General features: G+C 37.5%; 1 protein-coding gene and 1 long non-coding RNA gene across 3 annotated transcripts in view; one reads left to right on the top strand and one right to left on the bottom strand.

Annotated features, from left to right (window-relative positions):
- Positions 1-25,436, bottom strand: part of GABRG3 (gamma-aminobutyric acid type A receptor subunit gamma3) — a 289,194-nt gene that overhangs the window by 26,444 nt on the left and 237,314 nt on the right. Inside the window, exons 6-7 of one of the 2 annotated variants that reach the window (XM_066176528.1) lie at positions 21,311-21,448; positions 6,887-6,952 (exon numbers count right to left, since the gene is read on the bottom strand). In XM_066176528.1, coding sequence (XP_066032625.1) covers positions 6,887-6,952; positions 21,311-21,448 — 204 coding nt within the window. The remainder of the gene's footprint in view (positions 1-6,886; positions 6,953-21,310; positions 21,449-25,436) is intronic. The other variant, XM_066176529.1, reaches the window with a different exon arrangement.
- On the top strand, positions 217-9,068 carry LOC136285411 (uncharacterized). The gene is made up of 3 exons (XR_010719451.1): positions 217-363; positions 3,982-4,200; positions 8,296-9,068. It is a non-coding gene; the product is annotated as an uncharacterized lncRNA (long non-coding RNA).

The following is a 25,436-nucleotide window of genomic DNA, read 5'->3' on the forward strand; positions in this document are numbered from 1 at the left end:
TGGGTCCCATTTAAATAATAAATAAAGAGCTATCTGGGAAACTGTCTAGTTTGAGAAAGAAGCATAAATAAGTTTTTCATATATCTCCCTTTCCTGGTTTTGACCAGGACAGAGTTAATTTTTGCAGTAGCTGAGGTGATGCAGCTGTGGATGTGTCTGTTATTCCTTACCAATTTAGGTAATTTCCCGGACTGGGGGAGGACAGGGTAAGGAAGGGATGGGACAGGAAAAGACAGGACAGAACAGGTCTGGACTCTCAGTTCTTTCAGGGGAGATGTGCGTTCCTTTCTGGTTGGGAAAAATGTCCAGGAAGGAGCAGTGGGGTGACACCATCTGTGGTTACATTGCATCGTACCCGACCCGGTGAGCATTTTGCAAGTAAATCACTCTCTTCTGTTATTAATATTGTTGCTTTTACTATTCCGTTTTCTTATCTCAGTTCTGTTCCCAGTAAATTGTTTTTATTTTAACCCATAACCTCTACTTTTTTCATCTCCCACTGGACAGGGGAGGGGAGTGAGCAGGGTAGAGAGGGAGTGCTGCTCCTGAACCATGGCACTCCTCAACAACAGTACTATTTTAGAAACCACCAGACTGGAGAATGAAGTATGTTATTTGTATAAGTTGCTCACAGTTCTGAGCAAGACAATTAACATTCATGATGCTCCACATGCATCAACCTGAGGAAAGAGTCAGCTCAAGGAGGAATAGTAGTCTTAAATTTCACCCTGGGAAGGGTGCAGTAACCACGTGTTACAGCTGAATCTGTGTTGACAGCACCTCCTTACTGAACACTACTTCTTGACATTTCAGTGATTCACAACATATGAAATATTTAAGAAGGGCATTAGATTTGCCCAGGGTAGAGATTGGAATTGTGTAATTTGATGCTCAAGCAGGACCTGTAAACAAGGAGTAAAGTTCCTATGTACACTTGCTCCAATAAAAAGCACTTTGAAAAAAAAAACCCCAAAAAACAACTCCAGCAAGACCAAACCATTGGGCCTATCCTTTTTTTTTTTTTTTTTTTTTAACTCTACTGGGTAAAAGGTTACTGTGCTAAGCCCCTACGTGGTTTAGCCCCTGAAATTAGGTTTCTCTGGCACTGCTGATCAGTTATGGAAAACTTTGAGTCTTTGTACATAAATGAAATGTTAGTGAGTCACTAATGACAAGTGTAACCTCCTTAAACTGTCACGAAATGAATAGGAGACATTGCTATAACTGAAGTGCCTGGAAGAGCCTGAAAGAGCATGCGTGATCCAAGTAGGTTGCTTTTCCATTCATATTTAAGTGTCTTTTTAGGACAAGGACCATAATATTGATACATACCAAACTGAAAATGGCAGTCCACCTACTGCCTGAAGTTTTTATTAGTTCTTATGTGTAGCTGCATTTGGTCAGCATTTCCCAGAGATTTTAGGGATGCATGGGTCATCTGTGAGAGAACTGAATTTTTACAAAAATACTGCTGCCTTGGAGAGCTCTTTATTTGCAGAAATTTCAGAAATACTACCTTAAAAAACAGAAGAAACTTATTCTCTTGGTTAGATTTCTTAGTACATTTTTTAACCTGGTTTAATTTAAGCTGTTATTTTTGGCAAGTTTGACATAAAATAATTACTTTGTCTATTTTGGAAAAAGCATTTTTAAATTACCACAGTAAAGAAAAAAACTCAAACCAAATCCCTTCTTATTCTGAAAATATCTCCAAAAGAGTTCAATTATGAAACCTCTACCCACTTCATTCTTCATTTTCTCCTTGAATCAACCTTCTATCTGGTTTATTTTAGTTGAAGCTACCGACCCTCAGGCAGTCATCATTCTGTTTCATTATTTCTTTATTATGATTATTTTCCTACTTTGAGCAATGAGAGAGATGCAATTTTGCTCCAACTCAACCTATCAAACACTTTTTTTTTTTTTTTTTTTTTTTAACCTCTATCACACTTCCTCTTAGGTTATGAATTACTTTGGAAATTATCACTTCAAAAGTCTACATTGAATTTTAATGTTAGAAAAAGCAATTTGTTCTTTAAAATAATCATTAAACAGAGATTTTTGATTAAGCCAATGGGACCGATGAATAATGTTGTCATTTAAATACCAGACAGAGCAATCTGTACTCTTACAAGATAACATACATGTCTCCATCAGAAATGGCAAACATAATTAGTTCCCATGAGCACACAGAAATATATTCCAATTCTGGTAATATCTTTTATGATACTATCCATGAATTACTAATTTTAAATTGTTTTAATCAAGGCCTGGATGATGTAATGTTGTAGGCAATATAATAAAAACATTTCTTATATAATTCCATAAATGTGAAAATATATAAATTTAAAAGATAACTATTAGGACTGAAGCAATATATGAAATTAGCACCTTAAGATTGTAAAATTATAATTTGGTTAATTTTGGTATATATATATTGGTCCTTGCCCTCCCCCACCCTCAACCTTGAAACTAATGAACTTCAGCAATAACTAATAATCTTAGTTCATGATTATATGTCTACTCCATCCTTGAATGGATTTCTACATAACCCCAGAATAATTCAGATTTTTAGGAAACCCAAATGGTGAGGTGGAGGCCAGGAGAGCTGGGATTATTCTTTACTACAGACAGTAAAGCAGTCCAGGATCTGGAGCTTCTAATCTGCCCACCTTCTAATCTATCTGCAACGTTTCTAATGTAGTAAAAGACTTGGGTAACTTTGAGCAAAACCAGCTACAAATCTAAATCTAAAACTAAATCTGACATGATGTCTTCTCAGTTGTCTGTACGTCTTTTGCCTTGGAAATCTTTTCTTGAAGAAAACTATCATTCCCTTATCAGGTTCTGGCTGTGACTGGAAAGCATAATTCTTTACACAGGCTCATGTTAAAACCAGGAGACCAAAATGTTAAGAGCCAAAACCTTCTTTTTTGTTCCCTGTGTTCTGCAAAGGTCTTTCAGTGCAGAGCAGTGTTTTTAATGGAGATTGCTGTGATTTTCCCTGCAGGAACCTATCAAGTTGCACAAAGCTTGATGCCCTGCCAGCAGGGAATATTACATTTTCAGCAGTTCCTTCCAGAAACAGTGAATGGCAAAGAACAGAATGGTCAAAGCTTTGTGGTTGTTGCATTTAGGAGGTTGTTCATTTCATTTCTTGATTTTCATCCAATGTTTTGCTAGATTCAATAGCCCCTATTGAATCTCTCCACTTCCTGATTGAAAAAAGGTTTCCCTGAATATTTTCTCTCCCAACTTTATTTGCAGATCGTCCCACAGCCCTAATGGTACCTGAGCTTAATGACTAAGATCATTTAGTACCTAATTCCAGAAACTGAAAAAAAAGATATTTTGCCATGTATTCATAAATGCAATGTTGACAGTGGAGTATTGGCAAGATCTGAGAGTCTTGGACTCCCTTCCCGGCTCTGAAAAGCAATGTAGTCTTTTCACCAAGCTTGATGTATTCTGCCTCTCTCCAAAGCCTTTCCTTGTTCACAGTTCCTACTTTCTAGCTGTTTGTGCAAATGGCTCCAGCACTAGTTTACTAGCTTCTGATCTTATTCCCAACCCACTCATTCCTGTTGTCTCCCTTCTTACCTGTGTCCCAGTCTTTCTTACACTGGAGAGCTTCATTTCCTATGAGAGAAGTTTTCTTATCCAGACTTCCACAAACTCCTCTCTTTTTCATTCTTCTCCTTTCATGACCTGCTTGCCTCTCCCTGGATATTAGTGTTCTTGTCCAACCAGTCCCAGGCCCCTGACCCAAGCTTCCAGTTTCTCATCCCTTCCCAGCTCTGTCTTCTCTTGGAGATTTTTGAGATTGTTTAATTTTTTATTAATGAACCATGAACAATAATGAGGCAAAATCACCAAATGAGTCATGCTTTTAGGTTAATTAATCTAGAGAAGAACATGACCTGGAAGAGAGCATTTCTTTCCTTCTGGACTTACAGGAACACTTTTATGTTTCTCCTTCAGTGTGATCTCCTGACCAGAGGGAGCCTGGACTGGGCCTACAAACTCTTTAGACACAGAATAAAACAAGGTGTTTTGCCTGGAAAGCTCTTGGTCTGGATTTATCAACCCTGAGGAACAAGCTCTTCCTTGCATGCCTTGACTCACCTGGTGGCTCACACAGCTGGAACAAGAACACTTTAAACTTAACTAACCCTCTTCCTCAAAATTATTTTTTTCAAGGTAAAGCTATTTCCAAAATTCAGTATTGTTTGAAATCTTTCTTGGTTTATTTATGGACTAAAATATTTTGTAAGCACAATTTCTTCCACTGGTCCTTGCCTCAGAACAAGAATCAATGGAGCATTAAAGAGAGTTCTTAACTGACCAAAACTGCTTAGAATTTAGCTACTTAAATGGATGGGCAGGAGACTGGACTGTAGTTTTAGAAATGTTGGGCAGACCTGTTTATGATTTATATTGTTGGATTATATAGTTAAAGAAAAAAGAAGTAGAGGACTAGGTATCTTCTTGACACTTACCATTAAATCAATATTTCATGGAAATGTTTCCATGTGCTTAAGCATTTGCACTATGAGAGTATATCAAGTATTAATGATGTTTGGGTGGCTGAACATGTTTGATTAATAAAGCTGTCGCTATTTATTACTAATGCTGGAAGTCATCAGAGATCCTGTAATACTAATGATTGAGGCTGCATTTACATGAAGTTGCAGAGGGAGAAAACTTTTATCATAAAGAAAAACAGTACATGCTTAATTACACAGACACTATGACAAAGAGGTATTTCTGGCTTTCCCTCCCCCCCCCCCTTTTCTTTAGGCATATTTATTGAGAACTAAATGCAAATCTCAAAGTTTTTATATTGCAGCTGAACAACTAAACCTTTCCTCTCACTTTTCTTACTTCAGTCTCCAGTTGTGCAGATAATTTCATGTTCCCTTTTTGCAGTAAGAAAATTGCTTAAATACACCTGCAGTAGGAAATCAGTACTTTTGAATCCTATATAATTAGAATGTTCTCTTGCCTTTTTATTAAATCATGTAAACTTTGGTAAAATAATTTTTTTATATTACATACTGAGTAGCTGTAGCTTTTACATCCCACTTAAACTTATGGAAGTTACCACACTAAATTCAAGGAAAGACCAAGCATCTCATCTGTTTCTTTTTGGCTTCCTGATTCTGGTGGTCCACCTAACCCATAGATCACATTCCAAGGAAGTCCCTATGAGTACTGTGAACACAGAAGACAATCTACCTCCTAAGTAGTTTGCCAAACTGAATTGACAGCATGGAAAGTTAGTCATGTCAGAAGAGAAAAAAAAACAAAACAAAACAAAACAAATCCAAACAAACAAACAAAAAAACCCCACACAAAACGCAAACAGCCAAAAATAAAGAGGAGAACAAAAAACCTTTGAAAGTTCCAGTTTTGGTTTTGTTTTTCTTTTGATAGAATGTGATTTAAATACCCAATGTTATTTAACTGGAGGTTTCATAATATGAAGTGGTGGGGAATAGGGAAGGCAAAGGGAAAAGTAAAAGACCCTGAGGAAAGCAAATCAAGTTGAAATATTGCTACGTTTGTCAAACTGTTTGAGTCAGTTCTTATTTGGCAGTAAACCCATGATCACAGTCCCCCAACAAAAGAGGCATAAGGACCAGTAAGATAAATAAGACAAAGAGAAAGCCTTTTGTGATGCATAATACCACCCTGAACCTTAACTTCCCACTAGGATGTCTTCCGATTGCTTTCAAGAGAAACCTGGCACAAAAAAGGATCACTAAAGCTAGAGCCAGTTTCCAGCTTCGTTGAATACTTGCATTTATAGGCAAATCCTTTCACCTTTGCTTTTCACTTTGTTGAACACTGCATCACCCTGTGCAAAATTTACTTTGTTCTGCTTTTGTCTCCCTTTTCCTTTTACAGCAGAAACTCTCTCTGAGGTAGAGGGAATCAGGCTCATCAAATTTCTTTGTCCATGCCCATAAATCCTTTAGAGTAAATACAATCCTGTGATTTTGCATTTCCTCTAGTGCAAAAGCCACTCAGTTGCTTATCTTAACATAAAAAATCTCTGTGAATCTAAAATGGGCCCAAGACATTGTGTGTGCTGTGATTTGATAAATCCTTACATTAACAGCTTTCTGCACAGTAGAATCAACCCAAGGTGGAGGGAGAAAAACAGAATACAGACAACCTTGAGACTGTGACTTCAAAACAGAAACAGTCTGATAGATTGCAGAGCCACTATCAGGTGAAACTGCCACTGCCAGAGTGACACCCTTTGTTTCCTGCACTGCATGCACGTCTTGCAGCCATAAGCAACATCATTCATGCTTCCAATTGAAGTGTCGATAAAAGTGTTTCAAGTTTCTTTGTGGCCCATGTATGACCCAAGAAAGCATGATAATCCACTGCACTATGGATGTTGCACAGGGCAGGGAATTCTGTGGAGGTGGGAGTCAATCTAGACAGAAAGGAAGTAAAACTCCATGCTGCAATATCTGGGAAAAAAATCACCAGAACAAGAGGATATTCATGCGGGAAAAGGCAACATTTGCGAAAATCCATGCTGATCTTAACATTAATTTATTGTAGCAGATAGACAAGGGAAATATATTACTAAGTATGGAGAGAAATCTGTGCACCTGAGTTTGAAGCTGGACTATCATCACTCTGCTGACTGCAGATGGGAGCAGACTGTGTCTGGACAGACAACAGCCACCTATGTGATTTAAAAAGTGACATCTGCTATTCCTTTTTGGTTGGCATTTTCATGTAGATGATGGACATAAAGGGGAGGGCAGTCTGTTGAACCGGTTGTTCCTGTAGCACTGAAGTAAGTTAATTTTTGATTGAACTAAGTTTTTGGGGTTTTTTTACTTGATTCATGGGAACTTACCCAATCTCTCCAATTGTCCTTGCTTTCGCAAATATCTGCTAATTATCTGTGATTCCATTTTGCTCCCTAGAATAGTAGAATTAGATTTTTATAAACAGAAATCTTAGATCTTTATTGATTTATTTCTGTTGCATTACAGAACTACCTTTGCATCCTCATACAACTCCTCATTCCAAATACTAATATTGGCAATCGTTCAATAATAGTTTACTAATGATCTTTATTTGAGACCCTTCTCAAAGCCCTGGTTCTGCATTGCTCCAGCTCCCTGGATCTACATGTATGACTGTGTAGAAGTTGAAATACAGCCATAATGATGTGTTGCCAGTGAGGGACATTGAATACTCTAGAGCTCTGTCAAACCCACTGCTTGTGTTCTAGTCCCTTTTGAAGGGTGGCAGGAGAGATTTGAGTCAGTAGAACATGCATGGCTCTATTGCAGCATGACCCTTGTCAGGTGATGGTGTCATCCCTCTGGGTAGGGAAAGAATGGCAATGTCTGTGCTGACAAGGAAGCACAATAGCCAAGAACAAGGCAGGAGGGATGTGGCAAAAGGTCAAGGAAAGTCTTGTTCAAGCATATGTTCGAAGGATTGTAAAAGCAAACTGGCATTGGAAGAAGGACAGTAGTGCTAAGAGAAAATGGTCTTTGGGACAAAGAAGTTGGAAGGAAAAATAGAAAAAAGCAAAGAGGCCTGACAGCTGGGTGTGGCAAGTCAAGCTGGATTTGACATGTTTGAGTCAAAATGGCATAAAACTGGTCAAAACAGAGATTTTTGACATCTAAACCTGCATAGTAAAATTATAAGTCATTGCTTCTGTTCACAGTGTGTCTTAAGTGGTTTTGATCCAATACCACGAGGCATAAACTGTATTTTTGTGGAATCTCATCCCATGATTAAAAGTTTTTAATTGTAATTAAGAAACATGATGGATTAAAGAACACTTAATCCCCTATTTGATTAATATAATATTCTAAGAATGTCCTTGAGTATTGTCAAATGGATTTGCTGTTATTTATTTGGTATCTGTTGAATCCTTACAATAAAAAGTTTTTCAATACAATTATAAAAAATTCTTTTGTGATGTATCGACCACAATGGCACTTTCTGTGCTTTAACTGGCTGTCAGCTTTCCTAAATAGAATAATAGAAAATGTCTTTCAGAACAAAGCAAAACCAAAGTAACAAAAATTATAAACTCAGGTCTTAACGTACTGAAAGATTTATGAATCAAAAGCATGAATTCAATGAAAAACCTTCTAAAATATTATTTTCATTATTTTACTCAATTCAGCTCTGGAATTACTTATGTCCTTTTTTGCTTACAGAAATTCAAATAAGATAAGATGAAGGTGGTTTTTGAAATACATCATGCTAAAGGAACTTCATTTTCACTTCTTTTCACAGAAGCTTTCTGAAGAAAAGCTGAAAATGATGATAGCATCTCACATCTACTCTATGGCGCAGCTTGGAGCTTACAATAAGCAGACAATAAATAAATAAATAAATTTTCTGTATTTTTTTTCCTGAGCCAGTATGACTACTAAGAAAACATTTCCAAATACGAGTTATAAGGCTGTACAAGAATCTTTCAGTCAAAGAGAGATTATCTCAAGAAAATTGTGAACTGTGGTCTTCAAAATTCTATTTGTTTTGATCAATTCATCCTTAAGGGTTCAAAGTTATGTTTACAGCATTCTTCAAGAAACTATTACTTCCACAATATGCAACTCTTGAAATCAGACTTTTTTTTTTTTTACAATTTGTTAAAAACTTTGGGAGGAAGTGAAGAAAAATTGGCATTTATGTTTAAATTTAGGAACTGCAAAAAAAGGTTCACAAGTTACCTTATAATGCAATGCCTAATATCGTATTAGTGGGACTGAAACTGTTTCAGGATGTTTTTGCTTGTTCAGTCTCAGATACAGCTGTAAGACTAAATTTTTTCCTCCAAACAATTGAGATTACATGTCAGCAGTGCTCATATTTTATACATGATTTTGAGTATAGGGTAAAAAAAGGGCACACTGGCAGTTCAGTATCAGAGGCAATTGGAAGTTACCAAAACCAGAAGAAATAACAAATGTATTGTTTGCTATAATTCTTGGACTTCTCTGGAGTTTCCCTGTCCTAAAAAGATTTATTTGCCAGAAAAATGTCAGATAAAAGAAAAAAGAAAAAAAAAAAAGGAAAGTAACATTAAAGTGCAGATTTTATTTTAAGATTGTGATGAAGGAAAAAGTTTGTATTATGTTTTAAGGAATCATCCCTTCCTAGATGATAAGGTATTTATGAGCATCCTGCAGTACTGTTCTCTGCACATCTCACCATGGATCTGATTTATAAACACATGGTAGAGAATGGGATTAAGCACCATTTGCAATGGACTTTAGCCTGAAACGAATTCTGGGGCTAAAGCGCTGAGTTAAAAGGGCTTTTGTTATCTCAGATGACATGGCTAAACCTAAAATTTCAACACCTGTAAGTGACATTGTAGAATGTCAAGACCAAAACGCTTTCTAGCTGCTTTATTTGTTGTTAGAGGACGCTAAAGCTCAGCTCTGCACCCTCGCTAGTGCTGCCTGAGGGTGTTGGAGGGAGGTTTCATCAGCCCAGTATTGGCAGCACTTCATTGCAGAGGGAATGATCTCCCCACATGATACAGCTTCCCTGCCTTAATGTTTCTTGTGACTTCAAGCAGTAAAGACAGTCCAGGTTTGTTCCTTAAAAGTTTTTGATGATGCCTGTCCCATGAGCAGACACATTCTGGAGGCAGCTTGAGTTATAGAAAACGTCAATTAATTCCATGAGTGTTAGCCAGTGGTGACCTGAAGTTCAGAGTTTGCTGAGAAGAATCTTGCAGGCACTGTGGAAATCTATTCAAGGACTTGTTCTTTTTCAGACATGATGCTCAGCATGTTTCCTTAGAAGTAACTCTCTCTACTTAAATAAGAGAAAGCTGCAACAAGATTTTTTTCACATTTGCATGTGGTTCTCTCTTTACCTATTGTGTTAACACAGGCAACATTTGCCACATTTTCTTTCTTTTGAACGAAGCATTTAGAAAAGCAAACAGACATTCTCTCTCAGTGAAGGAACAGAAGAATAAGGATGAAATAGAGAGCTTGTAATGGGAGTGTGTAAACTGGTTTTACTAAAACAGACATTTTAATCAATGTTTTATATTAATAGGCATATATTTACTAGTTTGGGTTTTTTTTTTCTGGAATGTATCCTTAATTAAAAAAAAATAACTAGACAGAGAAAAATTCAAATCAAAGTAGACCAAGACACGTGCTAAAACTGTGATCTGCATGCTTTGCTTCATCTTTGCTTAAAGATTTGCATTATTTTGTCAAGTATCCAACTGCAGGAGGAGAGTGCATGAAAATTTAAATTCCTTTAACCTTTGAGATCTTTATGTGTTTCATAGCAAACCACATGCAGTGAATTAGGTGCACATTCTTTTTTCTCTTCTGACTGCTTTGCAATTCCATGATACTTGTACTTCATTACTCTATGACAATTTCTGTTTTGAATCAGTATTAATGAAGGAATAATTTGGCACTCTGTTTATAGCATGCAAAGGACATGCCTGAGCTATGGATATGAAGAGCAGAAAGACCTTCAGAGTTTTTTTCACTCTAACTGCTCCTACTTATAAGGGGTTTGCAATTAACTGTCATACTGACTTGAATTAGAATGTGGGTGGTGGTTCTGCACTTCTCAGAGGAAAATCTCTATATTATACTTATCTAAAAATAAACTGTCCTGCTTTGACACAACAACTTGCCCTATTTTGTGTGGGGGTGGAGTGGGGAAGCTGGAGCAGGGTGTCCCCAGGTCCAAGACAGAATTGAAAGATTTATACAACCAAAAGGGAACCTACTGCAGTTGCAGACAGTTAAAAAAACTAGAAGAGGAGTAGTTGTGGATTGTTTCTGGTAAAGAAAATGTTCTTAATGTCTTGCAATGGGGAGCAACGTACAGATGTTTGGAATAGCTAAATATAGTCTTTCAAACTTCAGTCTTTAGGGGTCAAGTCAGAATGAAAGATCATAATTTTCCTCTCCACTGAGGATAAATACAAGATTGTAATATCTGAAAAAGACCAAAAGGTTTTGAAAGAAATCTTGACAAGGAAATACCCCATTATCATGCAGAATTATCTTCTACTATTATAGTTAGTCCCTGTTTTATGCAACAAAGTCTAAAACACTAAACAGATTCACTTACAAAGCTCATTCAAGAAGGCAGTGTATTCAAGAGCATTTATCTTCTCAGAAGCACAAGGAAATTGGCAGATATTAGTACAAACCACTTGAATTTGAGATCCTTGTCCTTATGCCACCTTCCTGTACTCCTGGGATTATGTATTTCCCTGTAATGGACCTCTGGTCCACACCTTCAGTTTGTCTCAAGCTGACTGATTTACTTTTTCTGATGTAATGAGCAAATTTTGGTGTCTTCTGTCAAAATTATTTTGTAAACATCACAGTGCATCATGACTGCTGCCAGGTGAGGATTTTGTCACTTACAAACTGTCCCCATGCAAGTGCCAAGGATTCACCTCTGGTATTTTGTGGGAGGCTGTGGCAGTCTTTGTCATGGCAGGATTACTTATATTTCCAGAATGCTCTCAGGTTTTCTCATATCAGCACTTCAGCTGTATTTGCTGGAAGGTTTGGAAACTTTCTGAAGGCTTATTCTTGTACTGTGCCATTTCCTTAGCTATCTGACAGCCTAGCTCGTATGTGCCAGACTTTCTGGCAGATAAAGGTGTGATGAATATTGGCTTCAGTAGACAGTGGATAAATCCAGCATCAGACAACTAATCATAGAAGAGATTTTGGCTCTTACCAGTGTAACTATGAAGCAGAAGATGTTGACTGAAATGGAGCTGTTATTACGAACAAGACCTGAATGTTGTGAATATTAGCTGCAGAAAAGGGTCCTAGAGGAAAGAGCTTCCACAACCCCATGAAAGAAATCTGGAAGCACGACCCCGATGTGAAGGAGTAAAGGCTAAATTTAGAGAGATCTTGCTAGCAAGTAACTAGTCTGTGTTGCAATTTTTGTTAGCTTATGGGAAATTAAAATCTAGAAAGACACTTAGCACCTTTCTGCAGCATGTGAATAGCTCTTCTACACCCTCTGTATCTTAAAATTTTCATTAATATTGTAGACTCAGAAGTGAATAAAATATAAAATATCCTCTGCAATACTGTGAGTTTTAAATTAAGTACGATTTCTGCTTCTGAAAGACTTTTAGATAACATTTTAGTGACTGTGCAACCCTGGCCAAAGGCCAAACCTTCACAGTTTGCATTAATATAAAGCTTTTGATTTAGCCAGCAATAAATCACCAATACAATGGTGTGATGACAGAAAAGTAGGAATAAAAGCCAGAGGTGCTGGAACAGCAAGTATAGAAGGTTGTTCTCAGCAGAATAAATGCAGACATGCTCACAGTTCTTATGTAATATTTCCACCCCCATCACAGTGATATTAATAACATAAATTGTATCATCAACCTGCATTGCAGGTCACGATATGTTTCACAATTTGAGTCAAAATATTCTGTCTACAGTGTGCACCTAATTAGAAGTCAACTTATGGATCCAATTTTGTTTTGTATTTTGTACATTAAAGACACTTGTAAAGCCATTCTGACTGCAGTTGTGGTGTCTTTTCCCTGGAAATACTTCCCTCTCTCCCTACTGCTTTAGCCTTCATGACAGCCCACTACTGCCAATATAAAGATAGTTCAGCAGATCAAGGCTTCTACTTATAAAGGTCTGGGTATCATACAAATGGCAATGTGGCTTCTCACTGATCAAACTTTGCCATGACTGCAGAGAGCAGCAAGTGAGGAAGCTGGAAATTTCAGAACAAATTCCTGCAAGCTATCAGCCTGCCTCAGTGTCATCTGGGCTGGGAAGGAAAAATGCAGATGAGAAGTGACTGCTACGAGGAAGGCCTCTGTTGCTATGTAGAATTCACAACTCTGTTCTTTACAAGTAAGGAATCAAAATCTTTTTCCTAGCTAAACATGGAAGCAATTCCAGTCTTTTGTTTGTTTTTTTTTTTTTTTTTACCTTGTGATCTCTGGTAAAAGCACACGGACATGTGAGACCAAAGTCCCTGTGTTTCAGTGAGTGACTTGACTAGCCTTTGTGATAAATTCTGTAAGGGGTTTACTGAGTAATTCATACTGCTATTAAACATCCCATCACTCTTTCAAGCTCAGAGGAGACCTCGGGCTAAAATCCCAAGGTCTGACTTATTGTTACTGGAGAACAGACTCAACCTTGTTATCTAACTGTCCTGGTGAACTATCCTAGAATGGAAATTTATGTAGGTCCAGTAGAAGGGAGCAGGAGATCAGGACTCCATGTACAGAGAGGAACAACAAAGATAGCATTGCCACTCGATGAGTGAATGAGGACACTAATTAACAAACCTTAAATCTTAAAGTCAGACACATACAAAACATTCCAAAATATGGAACTATCAGATATCAGCTGAAGGAAAACATAATGGAAAAAAGACTGCGTGTTGTTTTCCATATGATATGGAAGTCCTTTTAAAAGGACAACTTGAGGTCCTCTAACAAGGACAACTGGATGTCTTTTTGGGAAAAAATTGCTTCCTACCGAAATTCTCCCTTCAGAAAAAATGCAGGTGAAGACTTGTTCCCAATTCTTCTACTGCCTATTTTTTGTTCTACTTTTGCCTTCACTACTAAGTAAAATTACTTCTTATTACTTATTATCTCTCACCATTTGCTACAGCAAGGACCTATACAAAGGACACTAAGCATTTGTCTCTGCAAGGCAAAGCATAAGAATGAAACCAGTTATATATGCAGTTCTGCTGAGCTTACAAAGTATGACGAGGAGTAATATTCTCTCTAGTCCTCTTATTCTGGTTAGCTGCTGCACTATTTGTGAAAAGAGGGGGGAAGGTGTTTTTAGAGCATGTTATACTTATCCCACTCACATTATTAAGCTGCGCTTTCTCTAGTTTCTAGTGACTAAAGAATTATTCACATTAAATATACAGTTTCAGGCTTCTACATTTCAGGATCTGATCCCAGGCCAGCGGCAGGGAAAAGTTCCATTAACTTCAGTAGGCTATTGATGCAGTTATAAATCACTCTCTTCAGAAGATGTCTTACTATGAGCTTTATGTAAGAGTTTTTTAACAAGATGGGCAAGTATTGAATTTTCAGGTCAATAAAAGTTTTTATTCCCATAAGTGTCTGTGAAACTTGCAAGCAACATAGGAAAAGGCTTTATTAGCCTAGAAATATTATTAGTAATTATCTGTTTATTTATTTATTACATTTTTAATCTGAGTAGCTAATAACAAAGTTATCAGTCTATTATATGAATTACTGTTTAAAATAAAGATTAAAGCTTCTCTTAGAAAAAATTCAAAATCTTCAAAATATTCACACTGATCAATTGCTGTTTGACGTGTGAATGAACATCTTTTACAAGTCAATACTGTTGATTTCTCTGCTAAAAAGGGATTTAGTTTATCCCAAATACTGTATCAGAGATAAAAACTCTGTCAACAAAAAAGTTATTGCTAAATCTTCTTATAATCAGGCTAATTTTCTCTTGGTATTTACTGTCAGAAAGTAAGTCCTGTGATGCTCCTTTACTCCAGGATTTCTGTCGAGGCAAAAGACTCACAGTACTATTCTGTTCCTCTGAAAGCAGCCAAAGAATGAGAGAGTCAAGTCCAGTCCAGGTGTATATTTGGTGCCACACACAAAGTAATCTTAAACTGTATGAACATTCTGGATTATACAGTGTTGTTGGAGTCCCTTTCCCTCCACTTCCAATGAAGGTGGTATAGAATAACATCAACATGGCCATGCCTCTCGTGGCCACTGCAAAAAATTAACCCTGTCCTTTCTGGAACCAGGACAATTTGATATCCATGGTGAAAGAGGCAAAGGTCCTGCAATGCCATGTAATTGAAAATTGAAACTATTTTAAAATGGTGCATTGTATTTTTCTGAGTCTCCACCTGTCTGCTTCAGGATGCCATTTGGTAAAGACAGTCTGTGTAATACAGTAAGCTGAGGTAGCGTCCTCTTGATCTCAATGAATTTAGCATTTGAGGAAAAAGTCCTCAAATTCACATTTGTCCTGGGGAGAACAGAGATGACAAGAGCTCTCTGTTGTGTCATCAGGACTCAGTGGCAAATTAAAAATTTCAATGACTTTAAAACCCCTAAGTTTTATGAATATCTATTCATTAAATAAATATCTTCAGATGAGTTAGCTGGCACAAGAGGATGTGACTGAATCAGAGCATCAAAAGAAGTATGCATGGACACAAAAGCATTCATTCCCTGTGTGTCATTTTGTGCATTTTTCCCACTCATTTTCAAGACCGTAAGGGCACCAACAAGCTCCAGTAGCTTTGATAAGCCTTTGCTCATCCTTCTTTGCCACCCCTCTTGCAACCTCTTCCTCCAGCTAAGGGGTTCAGCTGCCTGCTGCTGACCCTGGCCTTTCCTTGTGGGTCTGGTGGTTGGGAAGGGTGGTGGTCCTGCCCTATCAACACAGACCTATGGGGTGATGACTGGACTGCTGCCCAGCCCTGGACTGCCACTGGTCAATCTGGCTCACCTTCTGTGGGTACTTCTTGTGGGCTCTCTGTGCCTACAGCAAAGTGATCTGGGAGCATTTGACAGTAAATAGTAAGCAATAGGGACCATTTTGAAATGCTTTCTCAAGTCAGCGGTTCTTTGCACACCTAATAGAAGAGAAAGTCATGAGCAGCATTTCCTCTGGATAAATATCTGGGAGTGTGTTGACTTCTCACAAATCCAAGGAGCGTCAACTAATGTCAGTCTTAGAATCACAGAACAGTTTGGGGCCTTAAAGATCATCTATTGTTATGTCTTGTACTGTGGGCATGGATGCCTTCCACTAGACCAGATTGCTCAAAGCCCCATTCAGTCTGACCTTGAACACTTCCAGAGGTGGAACATACACAGCTTCTTTGGGAAACCTGTTCCAGTGTCTGTCCAGTAAAGAATTTCTTCCTAATATCTAATTTAAACTTACCCTCTTTCAGTATGAAGTCATCTCCCCTTGTTCTGTCACTACAGGCCTTTGTAAAAAGTCCCTTTTCAGCTCTCGTATCATCCCTCTTTAGGCACTGCATGGCTGCTAGGTCTCCCTGGAGCCTTACCTTCTCTAGGATGAACCCTCTTAACCTGTCTTTCCAGGAGAGAAGCTCCAGCCCTCTGATCATCTTCATGACCCTCCTCTGGACTCATTCTCACAGGTCCATGTCCTGACTATGCTGAGGACCTCAGTGCTGCACCCAATATTCCATATGGGGTCTCACTAGAGTGAAGGGGCAGAATCACCTCATTCAACATGGTAGTCATGCTGCTTCTGATGGAGCCCAGGGTACAGCTGGTGTTCTGTGCTGCAAGAACACATTTGACTTGATGGGCACTCTCCTAGTGAAATTTGGCATTCCTATAAAAACATGTCTGTCCCTTCCCCCCTCTGCCAGTACCCACATATGTATATATTACATACATGTATGTATCTATGTAGATATTTGCAATTCTTGAAAGAAAAGTTTGTTTTATTTTGTTCTGTAGTAGTTTTGTACTTGCCACTTACTGAGTACTCTGCAACAGAATATGTACTTTAATTTGTGTTGCTGGTAGTATGGCCCAAAAGAACTTTATCTAAATCTGTGACAACAGCTATCAACTTTGATTTGCAGCCCTGTGATACAGGGCTGAGAACATCATTTAAGCCAAAGTACTTTATGAAACAGCAGTTTCGAAACCTAAAGCACGTCTTATAAGTTGCATGATGACTCCACTAATCATCACCAACCATGGTATGTGAACAAAGCTGTACCTTCTTACGGCAGTTTTTATGGCTATTTATTGAGTTTGAGTATTGATGCTTGGGATAATTCAGAATCTAGGAAATTAAGCTGTCTGCTTATATATATATATATATATATATATATATATATATATATATATATATGTATAGTCATAATCAGCTATATTTTTAATAGGGTGCTTTTATTGGTGTTTTCTATTTCTGATGAATTATTTTGAACTTATTTATGCAAAGGCCCTTTGAACTGCATAAATCAGGCTAAAGGCATCTGAGGAAGAACACAAACAATACTTGTAAGATGCAAAGAAGTTTTTAAGTAAATGAAAATAAGATTCGAGAGTTACAGGGTCTTTGTATTTATCTAACAGTGTGGGGGAAAAAAAGTGATTTTAAACGAATGAACAGACTTTCTGAGGGAGATGTCAGCAGAAAAGTGCAAGCAACACTACAACTCACTACATGAGCTTTAATTTTGGAGGTCTTCATGATTCTGTAGTGGGTTTTTCTTGGTCTTTGTTTTTGTTACCTTCCTATGCCTTACCACCCCCCTCCAGTGTATTTGGAATGTCTGGGACTCAGAAACCTGAAGTTTATTACAAACACACACAGAGTGCTTTTAAAGGTGACTTTCTTCTCTCTCCTGTTGTCCTGGTCACCTTTCCATTGGCTGACTTGCAGTTCTAAAATCTGCACAATTTTCTGCACATGCAGTTTTTCCTTTCTTTTCACAGGTGGCTTAGTACTCCTTCTCCTTTAATTATCTTTGTCAACCTTATTTGACACTGTAGTAAGAGAGGAGTTCTTGCTACAGTATCTGAGTATCTTGCCAGATGGCAACAGGGGAATGTTTCAGTATTTGTGAATTAATTTGATATCAACTGACAGTGAGAACTTTCTTAGGGTTCCAGATAAAGGTTCATGACCATACTACCAGCACCGTGATTTCTGCTGTTTATTGCATGCAATCACCATTTGCAGGAGGTATTTAATTTATTTTGTGTTTGTATCTTAGCATGAAATTTAAAAAAAAAAAATATCCTCAGGAGAAAGCTGTGCACTTCTTCCAGGTGGCAATGAAGACTTTATTTGGCTGACAGATTATTGTAAAAAAAAAAAGGAAAGTACACCACTGTGTCAATAATTTAAGCCACTGCTGGTTCAGTGCAAAAGATGACATTTCTCATATTGCTTAGATTTCTGAAATGTACTCTGTGACAGCTGGCTTCTTACTTGTGTGCCTCTGAAATTGTCATAGATTAACATAAAGGTTATTTAAATGTCTGAAAAATGTTTGGAAAGACTGGAAAAAAAAAAAAACCCAGAACACTGGCGAGTGTTAAATCTAATAATTCTGTCATGAAAATGACTGCCAAGAAAGGACTTAATGCAAATGAAGAAGAACGGCAGCAAGTTGCTGTGTGATCAGTGTGACCTCTCTTCATTATACCCAGACACTGGCTGAAGAGGAGCGAAAAAGAGATCCCTGATCTGGACATAGGAAGGTAACAGTGCAGCAGCTCTCACATTATATAGATGTAATTTAGTGAAAAGCAATAGTGTCCTAAACGAGCAGAAAGGTGTAAGTCAGAAGTAAATAAGAAGTTAGGGTTTTGAATCCATCACTTGTTAGTTCAGGACTGGTCCCTGCAGTAGGTATTCTCATGCTATGCCTAGTCTGCTTTTAAACGCCGTCTGTAATAGTAGTTTCAGTAATTTCCCTTGGGAGGAAGAGACAATGGTTAGTATCTTTTTTTTTTTTTTTTCAGAAAGCTGCTGCTAATATCCAGCCTGCTTCCCTTCTCCTAACTCCACCTTATTAGTAAGAATGATCCCCCATGCAGCACCCTGAACAATGCTGCTCGTCCTTTCTGTCCTGAGCCTTCAAAGGGGCGGTGGCTGCTGAGGCCATTATCGGCTTCCACATGGCTCAGAGGGGCCCCAGACAGACCAGAGCATAGAGGAGGAACTGCTCTCTCTGAGGAGCAGCATAAATTCAAGGTGAATCCTACACCCATAGTGTCCTAGGGGTAAGCCCCAGGGCACTCTGCCTCTCCAGGTAGCTTGAGTGTAAAAATACCACAGATCTTCCATGTCAGAACCTGGCATCTCTTTTTGGACCCTCATGGCATGGCTGTAAAGGAGATGTAACACCTATAAGAAGGTGCTGCCACCTTCCTTTATCACAGATTGTCCAAACAGTAGGGAATAGCAGCTTTGTGGGTTCCCTAATTCTCGAACTTCTTGGCTAGGGTTTTACTTCAGTAAACAGGCATGTTTATCCTCTTTATCCTGTTTGTTCACATATATTTAGACACAGCAGGTAGTCACAGAATTACCTCAAATTTTGTCAGAGACATATAGCACTGTGTCCTGCCCCCTTCCCTCGATTTTGGGACAGCTTATTCTATAGCATGAGGCATATTCAAGGTTTTCCAATGTACTTGTTTTTTCTCAAGTCCTGGCCCTGGTTTTCACTCTATTTACTCTCGACAGTAAATACTTTTTGACATTCAGTAAATCTGGCCTTTGAAATTACCTTAAACTATAGAGTAACAAAATATAGTTGATTTTCTGAAAACTCAGGCCCATGTGCAAACTGAGGGGTTTATTTTTTACATTTCTCATATGTTTGTTGACACCTTTCTTAGGTATCTGGTGAAATGCACAACTCATTTTTCAAAGCTAATAACTCCAGGTGACAAACTGACACATACATTTTACATTGTTTCTTCCAAGTTAGCTTCCACAATCTCCTGACAGGAGATTTTGGTGTGGTTTTTTTTTTTTTCAGTATTTGAGTAAGCTTCAGTTTGTCAACAGCTTTCTGTCACTGTGGTGCCTCTAGGAGAACAGAAATATCACATGCTTCCAGTAACTTGAGTTCAACACTCTGTTGGATTTTGCACTCACAAACACAGGTGAGCAGAAACAGCAATGGCAATTATACAAAAAATATTGTGCCAACTCACTCATCTTAGTAAGAACTGGGCACATGCTAAAAAGAACATAGGAAATAGGTTTTTCTTTGCTCCACATTATCCATTCACTTACTTAAATAAGACCTCTATAAATATGGTTTTGTCCTGGCAGAGTTAAATAGATTTGTTTTTCAAGACACTGTCATTAGATTAATAATAATTTGGTAATTCTTTTTCATGGAATCACAGAATGGTTTAGGTTGGAAGGGGACCTTGAAGATAATCTGGTTCCAACCTCCCTGTTTTCTTGGAGATGACTGAACACCTGCCTGCCCATGGGAAGCTGTGAATTAATTTCTTGTTTTGCTTTGCCTGGGTGCACAGCTTTTTCTTTCCCTATTAAAATATCTTTATCTTAACCCATGAGTTTCCTTGCTTTTATTCTTTCAATTCTCGCCCCCATCCCACCAGGGAAAATGAGTGAGCAGTTGCATGTGGTTAAGCTGCCAGCTGGGGTTAAACCACATACATAGATACTTTAATGATTTAGTATTTAGTACCTGATTCAATTTATGGGAAATTTGCATTCCTGACTAACTTGCAAATTAAAAGGCTTTGTTTTCATAACAAAAGACAACTTTCACGTATGTGCTCTTTGCAACATTTTTTTCTGCTAAACCACTAGCTCAGAATATTCACTAAAGCTTTAGTGACTTTTCATTACAAAAATCTGTACCCAGTTCTAAGAATTCATTGCTGATGTGAGTGGGCCAGGACTGAAAAGCAGTAGTTTCACAGATTTATGATTTTTTTTGTCATTAATGTTATGCACAGAGTTTTGAAAAGAATACCTTAGCTTTGCTTACCTTTAAAAAAAATCAGATTTTTTCAAAAATTCACCACCTGTTAAGCAGAAGGTTGCTTCTAGATTCCCTCAGCAACTGTGAGAAGACTAACCAAATCATGGCAATCATGGAGCTTACCACAGTCATGTATAAAGTTTAGACACTGTATGACCACAGTTTATCCAGTTCAAATAATGTGTTCCATTTAAACATTTTTTTCTATATATTACTGTGTTATTATAAGAAACAGCAAGATTTCTGACAGAATAGAATAGGCATCATTAGATTTTAATCGCAATCAATTGGTAAGGTCATGACCAAAGGCATTTATTAGCTGAGAGAGTGTCTTTGAAATATTAAGAAAAACATTAAACCATTTTCTGAATGATTAAGTACAGAAAGTGTCTAATTTCACTAAGCTACCATTGTGCTGAAAATCTTTCTCTTTAATTTATGATGAAGAGAGATTCAATGCAGGAGTGGCCTAATAAATGAGGAATGAGAATCATGCAGTAACTTCAAGTCTATAACAAACAGCCATATCAAGCAAGCATTTATTCCTCAGTTTGTGAAGTCACTAGAAGAGTGGAGATTACCAAAAATCAAGATAAATTCAATATTTTTGAGGTCTGAGCTTTACAGGTGCTAATATGAATATTGGAACATATTAAAATCAATTTGTACTTGACTGAAAGCAAAACAAGGATAAATATTTTTAAATAATCTGAATTCCAGAAAAAGCACTAATCATTCTTACCTGCAGAGGTTTTCACAATTTCTGAAGTATTTCTGAGACCCATAAAGTCAAACTGATAGAGTCTCCAAGATTTCTGGTCAGCAGCCTCCACTGAATTTTTCCTCCATCTATAAATCATTTCCTCTTTAGGATAGCCATCTAGAAATTAATATATATGTATACATATGAATATTTTGCACTTCATAAAAAATGTTCTGCAAAATATTATCAGTTCACTGTTTCAGTGCTATTTGGCAACACCTAAATTTCTGATCTGATGCTTTGTCAGTGAGTGAAGAGGCATCATTCAGCCAGAGTTGTACAGCACATGAAAATAGTCATAAGACACACAAAAATAGTCATAATACTGGGAAACCCATGATTTTTCACAATCATTGTTTTTTAACAATAGAAAAAATATGATTGGTTCTATCAAAAACAGAATCTTCAGAGGCTGATTGTACTAATTGGAGATCCAGACACAGAAGTATGCTGCTTAACATAAGCTCTGAAGAAGGTGCGCAAACCAACAGAATGAAAAAATTGGGGAGTCTCTCAGTGTAAGATATGAACAATTGAAAAGGACACATTGTTTTAAAAATTAAAATTGTTCTAAGGGGGGGGGTTGCTACTGTACTTCTGAAAGAAACATAACACAGTGCAAAAGACAGCAAAATTTTAATTAGCATGGGAATTTTAAAGTGATTATGCTACCATATTTCTTCTGAAGTCTGAAGTAGTTAATGAGGCATCACCTGATCTCTACTGCTGAAAAAGCTTCTGAAATCCTTTATCAGTTTAGTCCTCAGTGGTCATAATTAATTCTTATGCCAATTTTTAATTTCCTTTTTGTTAGAGAATGGCATTTTCCAATCGATGTCCAACAAAACTTCAACCAGTTCAAACCATAATAATAAAACCATTTAGAAAACAACAGCGCACCCATGCTAGTTAAAATTAGATTGTTCTCTAATGCATAATACAATCAATTTTTATTCATCTCATTAATATAACAGCTGTAGATTACAAAGCAAATTAAAAACCTAACAACAACAATTGATGTCTAATATAATTGTCACATCAGTAATTTCTTTTTCCCCATTGAAAATGGATACATTTTTATATTTGCACTGGAAAACAACCTCTCTCATCATGGTGCTATTTCCTTGACGTCTTCCCCCTGAGTGTCTTTTTAATCTTGTTTAAGGTCCCACCCTGCTGGGGAACTGCTGTAAGGTGTGCATGGCCTTATTTATCCCTCTCACTAACACAGCAAGAAAAATGCCCACAAGTCCCTTAGTTCTACTCTAAAAAATGACTTAAACATCACTATGTGTTAATTCAAAATGTCACATTTGTATATTTCCCATCATGGTAAATAAAGAAATAACCTGTGAAGGACCCAGCTGAGCAACAAACACTGTTCTCTGTGAGAACTCTTGCTGACAAATAGATTTCACTGCCAATTCTGCTGTGCAAGTCTGTGAGATTGACCTAAAGGTTAATTTTTTTGGCTGGCAGATTATGTCAGAGGATGCAGCGATACAGTGAAAGCAGTCAAGTTTTGCAGAGCCTTCAAGCCATAGCCCTGAATGATCTGAAATCTTCTCGAGTCTGGCTCATATTTCACAGAGCCCTCTGATCACATTTCTTCTTCTTCCAAGTAACAAACAATAAAATGAGGAAATGGCCTCAAGTTGCGCCGGAGTGGGGGGTGGTGGTGTTAGTTTGAATATTAGGGAACATAAGATGGAGTACCTTTTCTCACATAAATTTCACTATAATCATTGTAAGAAAAAAATGTTCCAAATATCTTGCAAGTAAAAAAGATTTATTTTTAATACATTATTTTGAGTGATCCAAAATGACATTTTTACATCTTTTCCCCAAATTTCACTGAAAAAATTGTGCCACTTAGACTTGAATTCAATTTCTCCCTGACTTTTTTTTCCTTTTTTCCTTTCTTTTCATCTCATGACCACCCCACAAAAAAAAAAAAAAAAATCCATTCCAGTGTCAGTATGCTTGAAAGCTTGCCATCATATTAACCAAGGCACAGCTGACAAGTTTATCCTGACAAGAACAACATGTAGTCAGGAACAAGTTCATGGACTCTCATCCTTCAAGATTTCTTTCTGTATTTTTGACTAAGAAAGGTCAGTTTCAGTTTCAAAATATCTCCTTTCAGTATTATCCATCATCATTAAATCACAAGCAACGGACCTCAGGAGCCCATCATGACATTTCAGTAGTTCCTTAATCCACAGTTGCTAAGATCTGCTCTTACCATTATTTGGTTGCTTACATCAAAAGAGAGAAGCACTAGAGATTCAATGGGAGTTGTTTCAACCTCTTTAATAACTGCTATGTTCTGTTCTGGTGCCAGGTGACTGACTTCACTTTTCAATTATTTAAAACAATAATAATTTTATGGACGAGTGACACATCTCTTTGGACAGTATATTGCTCCTAGAATTCATTTATCTTACAGAATAGACTGTTCAGGATAGTTCTTTTTTGGTGATATTCAATATTTCTTGCACACAGCCGAATTGTTACTAGCCCTTTAAATATTTCATCTTAGCAAATATCAGAACTGGAGACTTCAGTACTTCCACAAGAAGATGCAACCTCTGTTGTTTACCTTCTTTTCACTTTCCCAGCATGAAAAATGACAGTAAATTACTTTAAATTTTTGGCCTTGTGGTTCAAGTCATTCACACTGAACAAATTTCTGTCAAGTGTATGTACCCTGCCAAGTTGCTTTAGGTTATGTAAAAATATTCACACTGCAGTCGGGCAAGCCTCCAGGAGGTCCTGGAGGCTTTCCAGAAGGTACCAGTAAGATAGCAAGGGTGATGGTCTGGGAAGAAGACAACCAAGTGTGTGTTCTGTGTTACAGCCATCTGAGTTCTGGCAATCTGCAACTCAGGTTCCTCTCAACTAAAGCCCGCCTCAACAACTTCATTTTCCCTCCCATCATTTTACTTGATTGAACTCTCCTACTTTATGGCCCAAAGGTTATTTTTTAGGAAGTGCTATAACTTCTATACGCCATATCAACAACTTTTAGAGACCACCTTGATAATCTGGCTTTTTGTAAGATGGTATTTTGCAAAATCAGGTCAAAACCAAATTTGTTTATTCCTTTAAGAACTCAAGAGAAATTATCTATGTAATGCCTTGTGTTTACTTTCACCAAACATACATAATGACTATGCTTTTCCATTTTTTGCCATTTTTGAAGGTGAAACTATCATAACAGAAAGGCAAATTGTCCTGACAATCTCTGAGATTGTCTGGATTTTCCTTTATTTGCCCTTTAGTATTGAAATAATTGGACTCATGTTACCAGATCTTACATCACCATCATGTAAGCTAGAGGTGGAAGGTTAAAAATACTTAAACTTCATGTTCATACTGCTTCACTTTTTAGGGAGACTGATTTATGCAGAAGGCTCCACCAAAGTGCTGAAAAATTGTTAAGGCAAAAAGCATCACCAGGCTGGATAAGAGGCATATGTAATCATAAGCTAGCCAAGAGAATTCCTATCAAGTGGCCCTAAAGCATGTCTGCTACAGGAATCAATACCAATGGAAAAATCTCCAGCTTTTGTAATATGACTATTGATGCCTGTTTGCGCATACTGCCTCTAACCTTGATTTCCCCAGTGCTGTTGTTGATCTGGACATCTTAGATCAGTGCCTGATATCTTTGCTTCACTTTCTTTTCTGTAATAATGTGGCTGTTTTGGGAAGTGAGTAGAGCTGGAAAGATAGCTGAAAAGACATCATTTCAAAAAGGACACCGACCACTTGAAAAGGTAAGAAGTTTTCCACAGAAAGGTATCCAAGACATGAAAAGATAGAGAGGCATAGAAAAAATAAATAACATCTTTCATTTTTCAGACATACTTTACCCACTCTGTGAAATAGGTTTATTTCACTGCTGGTTCCCCACACTTTCCATTCACATGTAGCACAGGTAGACCCAGCTTACAGCAGAAGGAATAATGCAATTAGGCTCCTTCTTAGCCTTTCAAAAATTTGTGCGCTCAGAGCACTCAATGAGGAGTAGATGAAAGCAGCAGCAAAAGCAAAGCTGAAAATGTGGGGGAAGCACGAAAGAAAGGATTGGTTCTGTTAA

This window comes from Chamaea fasciata, unplaced genomic scaffold, assembly GCF_029207755.1.
Source record: "Chamaea fasciata isolate MVZ Bird 193981 ecotype frontalis unplaced genomic scaffold, bChaFas1.0.hap1 SCAF_2, whole genome shotgun sequence".
NCBI classification, from domain to species: Eukaryota; Metazoa; Chordata; class Aves; order Passeriformes; family Sylviidae; genus Chamaea; species Chamaea fasciata.